Here is a 15,933-nt window from a genome sequence, read left to right on the forward strand (position 1 = left end):
GGCCTGGCCCTGGAGGCCTACCCCGACACCGCAGTCTCCCCCAATGCACCACTGTGGATCAATCCCACCTTACCTCACCTCTACTCTCTGCCGGATCCGGCCGCCTGGACCAAGTTTGGTATTAAAAGGGTCTCGGACCTATCCTCAGACCTTTCCCTTCCCACATTCTCCCGCCTCCTTGAATCTCACGGGTTGCCCTCATCCCACTTGTTTCGCTACCTGCAGTTGTCCCATGCCTTCAGGGCCCAGTTTCCGCAGGGGGGGGGGGCGGTGCAGTCGGACTTGGAGCGGGTTCTCCGGTTTGACTGTTCTGACCGAGCGGCTTCCGTTCTGCATGCTCACCTCCTTCGGGTGTTCTCTCCGGAGCTCACGGGCCTCCGGGAGCGTTGGACCCGGGATGTTCCGGAGTTGGATGCGGAGGACTGGCAGCAGATGTGGGACTCCCCGTTCAAGATCTTGATCTCACTCAGGGACCGTATGGTACAATATAAGATTGCACATCGGGCGTATCTTACCCCTCATCGCCTGCATAAGATTCATGGCTCTAACTCCCCGGAGTGCTGGCGCTGTGGCAGCACCCCTGGGGACTTTATTCACATCTTTTGGACATGCCCGGCCCTGGCGGACTATTGGTCGCGGGTGTTCGCAGCGGCCAGAGGAATATTGCAGTTATCGATCAACCCCACTCCGCGGTTGGCCCTCCTGGGCCTGCTGGATGATCTGCTACCCCGGGTGGCGGACCGCACTCTCCTGGGTCTCATACTATTCTACGCCAGGAAAAATGTTGTTCTTCACTGGAGACAGCGGTCCCCCCCCCCGCTTCGGCGGTGGAGGGCGCTGGTGGATTCAGTTATACCATTGTATAAGGATACGTATACTCACAGAGGTTGCCCCAAGAAGCATGATAGGGTCTGGGCCAAGTGGCTGGCGGACTCCGCAATCCCGATCCTGGCTGACTGCCTGGGTGGGGATGCCCCGGCCGATGGCTAGTTGCCAGGGGGACACGGCGGGGTCCCCTCGTTTGGAGCATGGTGGGTCCCCTGTATTGGTGTATAATTTGTTGTACCTTAACGTGTATTTATTACGTTATGACTGCTGTTTCGGTGATTGCTTGCTCCTGCGTGGGCGCCCCCCTCTGAATGTATTTCTGTTTCCAGCGCATGCCGTGTGTGGCGAGGCTGGTTGGTGGACCTATTGTACCAGTGTTTGTCTATGTGTTGTTAACTTGTTTAAAACAATAAAAAGATTTTCAAAAAAAAAAAAAAAAATAAATGTAAAATTCAAGACTTGCGCGGCGTTTGCAGTTTGTCGCTTAGCAGTGCGGGGTGTACCAAGATGGCCGTCACCACCTTCTACCTGCAGGTTTCTCGCTATATTTACTATATTACAATGATAATACAAATATAATACTGTGATTTAGTAAATGAGGTGAGTTTACTGCTAAAACGAATGTAAAATTCAAGGGTTGCGTGGGTGTAAGAAGACGTCCATTGCCGCGACTGGGTAAAATAGTCTATTTCACGATATAATCAGTTTGTTGCTGAGCAGTGCGGGGTGTACCAAGATGGCCGTCGCCACTTTCTACCTGCAGGTTTCTCGCTATATTACTATAATGCAGATGTAATAGTGATTTAGTATAAAAGGTGAGTTTACTGCTAAAATAAATGTAAAATTCAAGACTTGCGCGTTTGCAGTTTGTCGCTTAGCAGTGCGGGGTGTACCAAGATGGCTGTCACCACCTTCTGCCTGCAGGTTTCTCGCTATATTTACTATAATGCAGATGTAATAGTGATTCAGTATAAAAGGTGAGTTTACTGCTAAAATAAATGTAAAATTCAAGACTTGCGCGTTTGCAGTTTGTCGCTTAGCAGTGCGGGGTGTACCAAGATGGCCGTCACCACCTTCTACCTGCAGGTTTCTCACTATATTACTATAATGCAGATGTAATAGTGATTCAGTATAAAAGGTGAGTTTACTGCTAAAATAAATGTAAAATTCAAGACTTGCGCGGCATTTGCAGTTTGTCGCGTAGCAGTGCGGAGTGTACCAAGATGGCCGTCACCACCTTCTGCCTGCAGGTTTCTCGCTATATTTACTATAATGCAGATGTAATAGTGATTCAGTATAAAAGGTGAGTTTACTGCTAAAATAAATGTAAAATTCAAGACTTGCGCGTTTGCAGTTTGTCGCTTAGCAGTGCGGGGTGTACCAAGATGGCCGCCGCCACCTTCTACCTGCAGGTTTCTCGCTATATTTACTATAATGCAGATGTAATAGTGATTCAGTATAAAAGGTGAGTTTACTGCTAAAATAAATGTAAAATTCAAGACTTGCGCGGCGTTTGCAGTTTGTCGCTTAGCAGTGCGGGGTGTACCAAGATGGCCGTCACCACCTTCTGCCTGCAGGTTTCTCACTATATTACTATAATGCAGATGTAATAGTGATTCAGTATAAAAGGTGAGTTTACTGCTAAAATAAATGTAAAATTCAAGACTTGCGCGGCGTTTGCAGTTTGTCGCTTAGCAGTGCGGGGTGTACCAAGATGGCCGTCACCACCTTCTACCTGCAGGTTTCTCACTATATTTACTATATTACAATGATAATACAAATATAATACTGTGATTTAGTAAATGAGGTGAGTTTACTGCTAAAACAAATGTAAAATTCAAGGGTTGCGTGGGTAAGAAGAGGTCTGTCGCTGCTTCGTGTTCTGTCACATTAGGAAACCTGTTGGAACGCATAGCGGCCATGTTGGAACGCATAGCGGCCATGTTGGAACGCACGGCGCATGCGCAGTAAGTTGGTCTAGTCCTCGCGTCACTTCCGGTAGCAGTATTCTGACAGGACAATGGCTGGGACTGTGTGGTCTCCGGGAAGATGGCGGCGCTCTGAGCTGCAGACAAATCACTCAAAAGATGCTTTTTTTTTTGGGGGGGGGGGGGGGGTCTGTGTGGGAGGAGCCTACGGAGCGGAAGGGGAGGTCCAAGCGTGTTTCCTCCTCCTTTGTGTGGTGAGCTGTGTTAGTCTCGGTGTGACCTTTTCTTCCCTCACAGCATCTTCTCCGCCCATCCCCCGCCACCTGTACCCCCCGATCCCGCCATGGCCGCCGTGTCCCAGCAGCCGGAGAATGAGAAGCTGGAGGTGAAGGAGGGAGGAGAGGAGATGGAGAGCAACCCGGAGGAGGAGGAGGAGGAGAACATGGAGGAGGACGGAGAGGAGGGGGGAGGGGAAGACGACCAAGAGGAGGACTTCACCGTAAAAGTCGGCTCCACCTACTCCTGTAAGAGGCAGGACGGCACCTACCGTGAGTATAATATTACCCCTCCCCCCACCTACCTACCTCATCCCTCCCCCACCTACCTACCTCACCCCTCCCCCACCTACCGTGAGTACTTACCTCATATCTCTATAATATTACCCCTCCCCCATCTACTACCTACCTCACCCCTCCCCCACCTACCGTGAGTACTTACCTCATATCTCTATAATATTACCCCTCCCCCCACCTACTACCTACCTCACCCCCTCCCCCACCTACCTACCTCACCCCCTCCCCCACCTACCGTGAGTACTTACCTCATATCTCTATAATATTACCCCTCCCCCCACCTACTACCTACCTCACCCCCTCCCCCACCTACCTACCTCACCCCCTCCCCCACCTACCGTGAGTACTTACCTCATATCTCTATAATATTACTCCATCCCTGAGTGTTAGAATGAGTAATAAAGGGGGGGTGTAGGTGAGTTTGGAGGGGGGGATGGTTGTTGGTGTCAGATGTGTCGGTCGGAGTATTTCTGGGATTCTCACACCCAATCATCTCTCAGGATTACAGAGAATGGGGGGGGGGGGGGGAGAGAAAATATCCAGTGAGCGGGGGATGGGTGGAGGAAAATGTCTTGTTGATGTCAGAGGAGAACGGGCAGACAATGGTTCCAGATGACAGAAATAACCTCCCATTACACCCAAGGTATGCAGATTACTATCTTTGAAGGAAGCAGATGGGCTACAGCAGCAGAAAACCACACCAGGTGCCGCTCCTGTCTGCTACCTTGGATGTAATGATTGGTTATGAGTTATTGTTGTGTTTCTATCATCTGTAACCATTGTCTGCCCGTTCTCCTCCAACATCAACAAGACATTTTCCTTCACCCATCCTCCGCTCACTGGATATTTTCTCTCCCCCCCCCCCCTTCTCTGTAATCCTGAGAGATAATTTGTGTGTGAGAATCCCAGAAATACTCAGAGCGGTCACCTGACACCAACATCCATCCCACATCCAAACTCACTTTCTTCCCCCATTCTGATGCTTCAGCAAGTCCTCTTCACCACATCTAGAGTTGCTGCCATGTGATTGGCTGATTATCAATTTGTCTTACCAACCAATTGAACAGTTGTACCCAATAAAGTGTCCGGTGAGTGTATATTCTAGGGATCGACTGGTTACCGGCAAAGCCGATATATCGGGGGCTTATATGCACTTCCCCCGATATATTGGAATCGGCCTCTGAGGTTACTGATATTTGGGGAAAGTGCTGTACTGAAGTCATTCCTGCAGCTAGAGGCGTCACCCCGGTACCGGCGTTCCGTGAGAAAAACCTACCCTCGTCACTTCCGGCCAGGAACAGCTGAGGATCAGACTAGTGCGCATGCTCACAGCCCCCGATACGTAATGGAAGAGCTGAGGATCAGACTATTGCGCATGCTCACAGCCCCAGATACGTAATGGAAGGGCTGAGGAGCTGACTAGTGCGCATGCTCACTAGTATCAAATGATCACGGTGTCCGTGAAAAAAACCTACCGACACAGCGGTTACATTAAAACAGCTGTGCTGCACTACGAGTCATCTCTGCTCCTGTCCCTGTCACTTCCCTGATCTCGGCTAGTAAATAAATATAAAAGCGGCTGGCGGCTCCGTGATTTATGTTCTCATACACCCGCCGCCACTTTTATATTTATTTACTAGCCGAGAGCAGGGAAGTGACCGGGACAGGAGCGGAGATCACTCATAGTGCAGCACAGCTCTTTTAATGTAACCGCCGCATTACATACAGTGCCGTGCAACCGGAAGTGACGAGGGTAGGTTTTTCTCACGGAACACCGGCATCCATAGCCGACTGTCGGCTGTTTTGTAATGACAACTGATGGGGCAGAGAAGGCTCGGCTGTCATTACAAGGAGCGGGAGGGGATGTTTGGCTCTGACCAGGTCTCCATGTAAAAACCCGGAGAGGGTGTCGGGACCCGGAGGGGGATGTCTGGGACCCGGAGGGGGGTGTCTGGGACCCGGAGGGGGGATGTCTGGGACCCGGAGGGGGGATGTCTGGGACCCGGAGGGGGGATGTCTGGGACCCGGAGGGGGTTGTCTGGGACCCGGAGGGGGTTGTCTGGGACCCGGAGGGGGTTGTCTGGGACCCGGAGGGGGATGTCTGGGACCCGGAGGGGGTTGTCTGGGACCCGGAGGGGGTTGTCTGGGACCCGGAGGGGGTTGTCTGGGACCCGGAGGGGGTTGTCTGGGACCCGGAGGGGGTTGTCTGGACAAAGGTGAGTCGGGACGAAGTAGCGACGAGACATCGCTGGGAGTGGCAGCAGAGGAGGTGGAGCTGGAATCGTCAGCGTGGTTGCTGTGACAGATTCTAAAGAGAAGGGGGGGCAGTGTCTTTGCAGATACAAGCGCATACTGATTGCTATCTGGTAAGAGGCCAACCCAGGTGTTTTGCACGAGGTGATTGCTTGTTCACTAAGGAGATCGGATTTTGTACAGCATATGAGTTTATTATTTGCACCTTACCTTTTTCCGTTCGGTAAGGAGGAATTTCACTTGGTGGTGGATACACTTCGGATGTGGAATTGATTTAAGTTTTTCACCCATTTGTCATCACCCATTTATGGACACTTATGAACTTTTGTGTTTTTGCACATACTGAATACTCACCAATATCTTTGTATATTTAAGTTTGGTTATAAGTTATAATTTTGTTCATATATCTATTGTTGTTTAGCGCACCCCAACACACCATAGAATAAAGACAAATTCTTACCTTTTTAAAATTGATTGCAGAGCGCGGCCATCTCTGGTGTGGGCATCTGAAGCTGCTGCGTCCCTCTTCCTGGTTCCTGGCTACCCAGAATGCTGATCACAATCTCACGCATGCGCTGTAGATTGCGATCGGCAATCAGAGTAGCGGCCGGGGGCCGTTCCCATTGCACCCTGGGATTGATGACGCTCATCTCCCAGGACGCAATGCAAAGGAGGAAGTGACATCGGGGGGCTGCGGCCGCACAAGGAGGAAGGAAGAGAAGTTCATTTTCTTTAAAAACAAGGAAAGTAAAAAAAAAAAAAAATATTAATTATCCAATTCTTTTTCAGGATTTTTTAATGTAACATTCATTTTTAGGGTGGAACTCTGCTTTAACCACTTGCCGACCGCCGCACGACTATCTACGTCGGCGGTCAGCCCCTCACAGGCAAACTAACGTAGGGCTACGTTGCTTGCTTGTGAGGGTCTAGGGAGCGAACGCGCGCCGCTGGAGGCGCGCTCCCGCGTGGTCACGGACCCCCCCCCCCCCGCGCGCGTGTGACCAGCGGACCCGATGTCCGCCGGCCACTCGGCGATCGGCGGGGGAGAGGGAGAATGTCAGGCAGCTTGTGTAAACAAGCCACCTGTCATTCTCCTCGCTGTAAAGACACTGATCACATGGATCTACTATGTAGATCCGTTGATCAGTGTCCTTACAGCTCAAGCCACAGCCAATCACAGTAGAAAGCACGCCCCTAGGGATACACACAGCCCCTCCCTCCCAAATAAAGTTAACCCCTTCACTACCAGTGTATTTTTACAGTAACAGTGCATATATATACCACTGATCACTGTAGTAATGTCACTGGTAACCCCAAAAGTGTCAAAAATGTCAGTCAAGGGTCCGATCTGTCCGCCGCAATGTCGCAGTACCGCAAAAAAATCGCAGATCGCCGCCATTACGCGTTAAAAAAAAAAAACAACAAAAATTACAAAAATCTTTCCCTTTGTTAGTAAACGCAATAACTTTTGCGCAAACCAATCAAAATACGCTTTTTGCGATTTTTTTTTTTTTTTTTTTTTTTTTTTTTTTTACCAAACATAGGTAGCATAAAACAAATTGGCCGAAAATGTTAAAAAATTTTGATTTTTTACATTTTTTTGGGGGGAATTTCATATAAAAAATATGAAAAATATTGTTATTTTTGCAAAATTGTCGCTCTTTTTTTTGTTTATAGCGCATGATCAAAAAATCGCACAGGTGATCAAATATCACCAAAAGAAAGATCTGTTTGTGGGAAAAAAAGGACGCCAAATTCGTTTAGGTACAGCGTCGCACGACCGCGCAATTGTCCGTTAAAATCACGCAGTGCCGAATCGCAAAATACCCCCTGGTCGGAATGGGGGTAAAATCTTCCGGGGCTTAAGTGGTTAAGTGCAGAGGAAGGGTTTGGGGTCCCTCCACAAAAGTACCTGTGGAAAAAAAAAAAAACTTTTTTTTTTTTTTTTTTTTTTTTTTTTGAATGTCCGAAAATAGCGGCCGTTACCAATATCCAATGACCAAAATATCGGCATTAAAAAACAATATCGGTCGATCACTAGTATATTCTATATAATATAAAACATTCCTGATGCTTTCTATTCATTTTAAATGTAGAGAGTTCTGAGTGCAGAGATAGATCTGCCGCAGGATGTTGTCCAGTGTTCATCACATAAAGTTTATTGAATGGGAGGAAGGCGGCTGTAGGTCGGCTCCCGGCTCTCTGCAGTGATTGGCTGGGGAGGTGATCCTCGGTTCTCCTGGATAATTATTGTATATTCTCTTTTATTGCAGATGATGCGGAGGTGGTGAAGACCAGAATGAACAAGCAGGCGGGGAGGGAGGAGTATTTCGTCCATTACGCCGGCTGTGAGTACACCTTGTATATGTAGTGCAGAGCCCCGGAACTTCTCAGTGTCAGCCACAAACATTGTAACCATTTCCTTTGTAGTCACCTTTTCTATAAAGTTTTGTCTCTTATTCTATAGTTTTTATTTTATTTATTTCTCATTTACCAGACTCTGTGTCAGCCACAAACATTGTAACCATTTCCTTTATAGTCACCTTTTCTGCTTGAAGTTTTATCTCTTATTCTATAGTTTTTATTTTTTTCTCATTTACCAGACTCCGTGCCGGCCACAAACATTGTAGCCATTTCCTTTGTAGTCACCTTTTCTATAAAGTTTTGTCTCTTATTCTATAGTTTTTATTTTTTTCTCATTTACCAGACTCAGTGCCGGCCACAAACATTGTAGCCATTTCCTTTAGGCCCCTTTCACACTTGTGCAATTTCAAAGTCGCACGATTTTACCGCGACTTTGTTGCTGCGATTTTAATGCGAGTTTGACTGGGCTTATGTCTTTTCCTCAACGCATCAAAATCATGCTGAAAGTAGTGCAGGGACTACTTTGAAGTCGGTGTGACTTCAAGTCACGCAGATGTGAATGGGGCTCATGGGGAAGGACTTGTCATACATTTTTTTTGCAGTCCCAAATCGCATGACAAGTCGCAGAAGTGTGAAAGGGGCCTTATAGTCACCTTTGTTCTATATGGAGTCTTGTTATTCTATAGTTTTTATTTCTCATTCATCAGACTAACATGGCCAGCCACAAACATTGTAGCCATTTCCTTTTATAGTCACCTTTTCTATTTGTCTCTTATTCTATAGTTATTTTTTTTTCTCATTTATCATAGTAATGCTGGCCATACACGCACAGAATTTCGGCCATTTGCAGACTGAACGATTATTCATCGGTCGAAATCGAATTGGCCACTAAGTGCCGGTTCACATTACTGCGAGTGCGGCGATCGCATATAATTCGGAGCACACTGCTCCTTCATTACATGCGATCGGAGGTGTCGATGCGAATTCAGTCATACACTTTGTATGGCTGAATTCGCATTTTATCCGCACCAAAGACGCACAGGACCCTTTTTTCCAGCCGCATCAGGATCGGATCGCACAGTGGTTCACACTTGTGCGATCCAATCCTGTGCGAACTGTCAGATCGCACTGCGATATGCGATCAAACTGGGGGTGTCCTTAACATTTAATTGATACCCCCTGCGTATCTCATATGGCAGTGTGAACTGCCAGGGGTGCGTTTGCTATGCGGGAACAGGCTGCGAATTCGCAGCCTTCCCGCATCGCACAAGTGTGACCCGGGACGAACTGACGGAATAAACTCTTTTACATAATTTGTTTTCATGATCATAATGATCATTTGATAACATGCGCAATACGAGTCAGAATATTTACGTTTCAATTTTACCATACACATTGAAACGATAAAATTTTTCGCTATGGATCCATCGACATGAGCCGGGCACACGATCAAAATCGTCGGTAAACTTATGTTCACTAACGGCCCGATTTTCAAACGATCTTTCCTAAAACGACCATTATCGGCCGAAATTCTGTGCGTGTATGGCCAGCAGTGCCAGCCACAAACATTGTAGCAGTTCCTTTATAGTCACCTTTTCTATATGGAGTTTTGTCTCTTATCCTTTAGTTTTTTATTTTTATTTTTTTATCCTTTGCATTTAAAGGGTAAGTTCCCCTTCTTACAAAAAATGGAAAAGGTTGTCTAACACAAAATATCCTGGCCCCTCCCCACCCGGACCATGCTGTACATAAACAGCCATCATCACCGGTGTATCAGATCTTATGTTGTGATGCAAAGCCTTGGATTGAGTATCCACCATAATGCACTCATTGGTCAGCACAGCCAGGTGACCACAAGCATCTCTGAGACTGCGCCTTCCAGTAAGGTGTCCCAAAATAAAACATTGGTTCTGATTGGTCTCGTGGTCATACTTGCCAATTAGCAGTTTGCCATCACAAGCATTTTAATCACTTGCCGACCACCCCACGCAGATCTACTGCGGCAGGGCGCTTCTCGGCTGCGCATAATCACGTAGATCTATGATTAGACACAGCGGGGGGGGCAGACTGCGGGAGGAGCGGGCACAATCGCCGCCGGCCTCCCGCGATCTTCAAGGAAACTGACAGGAGAGCCACCCGCCTATGTAAAGCAGACGGCTCTCCTGTCAGGCACAGTGAGATCGGTGTCTCAGCTAACACCAATCTGTGTGCCTGTCACAAAATCCCCCCCCAGTTAGTAAGCACAATAAGGCTCACACTTAACCCCTTGATCACCCCCAGTATTAACCCCTTCCCTGCCAGGGTAATTTTTACAGTAACAGTGCATGTTATTTAGCACTGATCACTGTATTAATGTCACTGGTCCCCAAAAAGTGTCACTAATGGCTCGTTTCCACTGAGCGGTACGGTACGCAATGTTTGCTGTTTCCATTGTGAATGGTACCCTAATTCCGTACCGTACCACTTTTTTGGGACCCCTCCGTTGGGGTACCAATCACATTAGTACCGTACCAACAGGGTGGAGCTACACTCTGTAGAACTTTGGTTGACAGAGATCGTTGATCACTGCTTTCCGGCTACACCACGCCTATCATGAAAGGGTACTATTGGCGGTGGAAACGCAAGGTGTACCGTTCTGTACCGTACCACTCATTGGAAATGAGGCATTAGTGTCAGATTTATCTGCCGCAATATCGCAGTCCTGCTAAAAATCACTGATCGCTGCCATTACTAATAAAAACAGCAAAAAATAAAATAAGTCCAAAAATCTATCCCATAGTTTGTAAACGCAATAACATTTGCGCAAACCAATTAATATACACTTTTTGGGATTTTTTTTTTTTACCAAAAATATGTAGCGGAATTGGCCTAAACTGATAAAAAAATTTGATTTTTTTTTTTAAATTTTTATTGGGAATGTTTTATAACAGTAAAAAAAAATATATATATATATATATATATATATATATATATATATATATATATATATTCTAATATAATAAAAAAAAAATTATTTTTTTTTCAAAATTGTCGCTCTTTTTTTTTGTTTATAGAGCAAAATCTAAAAACTGCAGATGGTGATCAAACACCACCAAAAGAAAGCTCTATTTGTGGGGGGGGGGGGAATGACATCAATTATATTTGGGTACAGCGTCGCATGACCACGCAATTAAAGTAACGCAGTGTTGAATCGTAAAAACTGGCCTGGTCATTAAAGCGGAGTTCCGGGCACAGAATCGTTTTTTTTTTTTCAATCTCCCCCTAACAATCACCCTTACACATCGATACATCCGCTAATCCTGGTTAGAATGGTGAAATAATGAGTTTGCAAGAATAAAATCTTACTTTATATAATTTCTGATGTGCGGCGCCATCTTTGTTGTGGATTGCCGAGTCCGTTGTGGGGAAATGTCTTCCCTTCTTCCTGATTCCAGTGGGCGTAGGCCTGTGAGTCAAGAAATGAGAACAGTGGTCGGCCGCCCATGTGACTGCAAAGTGCATCATGGGAGGGCCGAGGAAGAGCTCCCAGGACGCATTGCGGCAGGAAGTGACGAGGAGAGCCAAGGCACAGGAGGGAGGAAGTCCTTTGAAAGGTGAGTATACAAACCTCTGTAAACAGGTAAGTGAAAAAAAAAAAACTATGGGAATATCCAATTCTGACTCAGCGAAGAGTAAGGAATACAATGCAGTAATTATTAGAAATTGAATTTTGTGCCCGGAACTCCGTTTAAGGGGGTTAAAAGATACCAAACCCGGCACTCCGGGCCATCACAGGCACAATGTACGGTGGGCTCTGGAAGGGGTGGCCAGGATATTTGAAGCTCACCTTTTGGTGTTGTGAAAAGGTGGACTTGCCCTTCAATGAATTTGTAGGTCTTGACTTTGACCTTCTCCGCACTCTTCTTTAGGGTGAACAGATATCTGGGTAGGATTTAATGGCTGGTATGGAAGACGAGTTCAGTGCAGGACCACTCCTTCATATTCTTGTACCATCTTTTCCCTTCTTGACTCTTAATTATGTGACCGTTGGTGCTCTCACACAACGCTTACATATGGCCATCACTTTGGATTGACTGAAATGTTTGATAATTTACCAGTCAAAAGACTTTTCAAATGGCTTTATCCACAAAAGAGAAACCGAAAATCGAGAAAGCCGGATGGTGCAAAAAAAAAAAAAAAACACTTAAATTATAAATTTGAACCTAAAATAAATTGGCTTGATTGGTGCACATTAGCATGAAGAACTCGTTCAATGCCAAGGTTTACCAACAGTTACTTTGAGCATGCTCACTAGGCCACCGGCAAAACCAGAGACGCTAGCTTGGGATTGAAAATCTGAATAAATAATCTGCAAGGGCCAAAGGTAAGACCACTACAAGAATATCCCAATAGTTGGTGGTGAGGAGACCTGTCCCTGAAACATGTTAGTGCAGTGGAGGTACTTCAAGGGATACAATTTCTGTTCCTCCCTGAACCATCTATTGGAACATTCCTGTAGTTCTTTTCCTGTTGAACCAGCTATTGGGGTTCTTACCGCTCCCTTTCCCTTGTCTCTCCTATTGGACTTTCTTGTAGATCCCTTCCCCCCCCCCCCCCCTCGAACCTGCTATTGGGACATTCTTGTAGATCCCCCCCCCCCCCCCCCCCGAACCAGCTATCGGCACGTTCTTGTAGATCCCTTTCCCCTTTGAACCAGCTATCGGCACGTTCTTGTAGATCCCTTCCCCCCCTCAAACCAGCTATTGGCACGTTCTTGTAGATCCCTTTCCCCTTCGAACCAGCTATCGGCAAGCGTTCTTGTAGATCCCTTTCCCCTTCGAACCAGCTATCGGCAAGCGTTCTTGTAGATCCCTTTCCCCTTCGAACCAGCTATCGGCAAGTGTTCTTGTAGATCCCTTTCCCCTTCGAACCAGCTATCGGCAAGCGTTCTTGTAGATCCCTTCCCCCTTCGAACCAACTATTGGCACGTTCTTGTATATACCTTCCCCTCTTGAACCAGCTATTGGCACGTTCTTGTAGATCCCTTTCCCCCTCGAATCCACTATTGGCACGTTCTTGTAGATCCCTTCCCCCCTCGAACCAGCTATCGGCAAGCGTTCTTGTAGATCCCTTTCCCCTTCGAACCAGCTATCGGCACATTCTTGTAGATCCCTTCCCCCTTCGAACCAACTATTGGCACGTTCTTGTAGATCCCGTCCCCCTTCGAACCAACTATTGGCACGTTCTTGTAGATCCCGTCCCCCTTCGAACCAGCTATCGGCACGTTCTTGTAGATCCCGTCCCCCTTCGAACCAGCTATCGGCACATTCTTGTAGATCCCGTCCCCCTTCGAACCAGCTATCGGCACATTCTTGTAGATCCCGTCCCCCTTCGAACCAGCTATCGGCACATTCTTGTAGATCCCGTCCCCCTTCGAACCAGCTATCGGCATGTTCTTGTAGATCCCTTCCCCCCCCCCCCCCTTTAAAGTAGCTTTTGGGATGTTCTTGTAGATCCCTTCTCTTTGAGGTGGACGCTGCAGGAACCAGATTATCCATCTCACATTTCATCTCACCTTTACAGCTACTGTTGGTGGGATGCCATTGGAGGAGTTACTGTAAAATGTCAAGATTAAGTCGCTCTCATTTTTTTTAATCCACTAGAATATCTTTTATCTGCACTATCCAGTATATTCTTTCTTTTGCATACATATATGTCCTTGAGGATAAAATCAGATCTGTGTTGGTAGCAGAGTGTTTCATTCATGTGAGTCATCAGGCCAGACTCTGACATTTGTTTTAGTGTGACCAGATTTTATTTTTTTTATTATTATTATTATAACACTTTGGAATGAGAGGTTGTTTGCACTATGGTTATTTTATCTCTCCCTGTGGATCTTGTTGTGAGGATGTCTACTTGTGTACATACCACTATAACACAGAGGGTATCACTGGGTTTGACCACTATAACACAGAGGGTATCACTGGGTTTGCCCACTATAACACAGAGGATATCACTGGGTTTGACCACTATAACACAGAGGGTATCACTGGGTTTGACCACTATAACACAGAGGGTATCACTGGGTTTGCCCACTATAACACAGAGGGTATCACTGGGTTTGCCCACTATAACACAGAGGATATCACTGGGTTTGCCCACTATAACACAGAGGGTATCACTGGGTTTGCCCACTATAACACAGAGGATATCACTGGGTTTGACCACTATAACAGAGGGTATCACTGGGTTTGACCACTATAACAGAGGGTATCACTGGGTTTGCCCACTATAACACAGAGGATATCACTGGGTTTGACCACTATAACACAGAGGGTATCACTGGGTTTGACCACAATAACAGAGGGTATCACTGGGTTTGACCACTATAACACAGAGGGTATCACTGGGTTTGACCGCTATAACACAGAGGATATCACTGGGTTTGACCACTATTACACAGAGGGTATCACTGGGTTTGACCACAATAACAGAGGGTATCACTGGGTTTGACCGCTATAACACAGAGGGTATCACTGGGTTTGACCGCTATAACACAGAGGGTATCACTGGGTTTGACCACTATAACACAGAGGGTATCACTGGGTTTGACCGCTATAACACAGAGGGTATCACTGGGTTTGACCACTATAACACAGAGGGTATCGCTGGGTTTGACCACTATAACACAGAGGGTATCACTGGGTTTGGTTCTCTTGAAGAGGGTTCTCCTATATTGCAGTTTTTGTCCTGTTGGTCTGGTGAGTGCATTTCAATCCTTTCTCTGGTGGTCTCACTTCTCGCTTTTACACACTTATCACTTTATTTGACACATTGTATTACCACCTAAATCATGAAAACGCATCTGATGTTGACCTCCATGCTGTATATTGTTGTCACAGGCCGCTTGTCCACTCCATATCCCCAGACGTTGCGTGACTTTTGTTAAAGGCTAACTCCCCCTTTAAGACCATGGTATACCAATATTTGGGGTGTAACGTGGTGCCAAGCAAACCTTCCCATTCCCATGTCCTTCATTCAGATCTGTGAATGAATAAACAAGTCCTGGACTTCTCAATGGAACACAAGTGTGTTGATCGCCATACTCAGACCATTGACACGTCCTGCAGCTCTCGCACCAGGCATTTATACCTCCAGGACAGTCTTGGAGCTGGAGAAAGAATCTGAAGGAGCCCGAAATTGCATCTGACATCAGTTGCAATGCTTTGTAGACTCCGTTGCAAAAAAAAATATATATATGCACATTTTTTTTTTTTTTGTTTTAATATGTGCATATACATTTTTCTTTTGGTGGGCTTGGCCTTTAAAACACAAGTGTGGGATATGGAAAAAAACAATCAATCATACTCAGAGGGCTGCAGCAACAACCTGATGCTACAGCTGTCCTCCGCCAGCTCTAAGACTGAGAATTGAGCCATCACATGACCTCTGATTGGTTCTCTGCCTTCAGTGACGCTCCACCCCCTTCAGCACTCACTGGAAAGCCAGGCTGTGGAGGGGGGCGGATGGCTCAGGTTCTCAGCACACCGCTAGGACTGAACCAGCGTCTGGTCAGGCATCTAGATGGATCCCGACATTGTTAGGATACCTGGAAAGCCTGGACCAGCTCTGCGAAGTCATCCAGCAGCAGTACGGGTCACAGGAGTGCAGAACGAAGTGCACTCCTGTAACCTACAGGAGCAGTATGGCCAAGAGAGATTTAGCAATACTTCTTTAAATAAAGAAGTTCTAAGGTAGCAAGCCCTGCCTTGGCATTTCTGAACAGTGGAAGCCATGGAGTTTGGCGCCTTCAAATCTTCATTTCTCAGGTCTCTCAAATCAAAGACCTGGTGGCCGGTGTGCTTATCTGTGTTTACCTGCAGTGTAACGCACCCTTTTACTGTTGGTAAACTCAGTGAGTGTCCAATGTGAAATGATGTGGGCTGTTAGAACAGAACTAAAGGCATAGTCTGCATAGGGTTTTGTAGAGCTCAATGGAGCAGAAGTGC

At 46.6% G+C, this 15,933-nt stretch overlaps 1 protein-coding gene across 1 annotated transcript in view; it reads left to right on the forward strand.

The window, feature by feature from the left end:
- Window positions 1-3,099: 3,099 nt before the first annotated feature.
- The window catches only part of LOC309557931 (nuclear factor 7, brain-like), a gene marked incomplete at its 5' end in the record, with an annotated part of 36,132 nt that continues 23,298 nt past the window's right edge, over window positions 3,100-15,933 (forward strand). The window contains 2 exons of the mRNA XM_082260803.1: window positions 3,100-3,304; window positions 7,855-7,929. Of these exons, the coding sequence (XP_082116929.1) occupies window positions 3,100-3,304; window positions 7,855-7,929 (280 nt within the window). The remainder of the gene's footprint in view (window positions 3,305-7,854; window positions 7,930-15,933) is intronic.

This window comes from Pelophylax lessonae (assembly GCF_965119305.1).
Source record: "Pelophylax lessonae genome assembly, chromosome: 6".
Taxonomy (NCBI): Eukaryota; Metazoa; Chordata; class Amphibia; order Anura; family Ranidae; genus Pelophylax; species Pelophylax lessonae.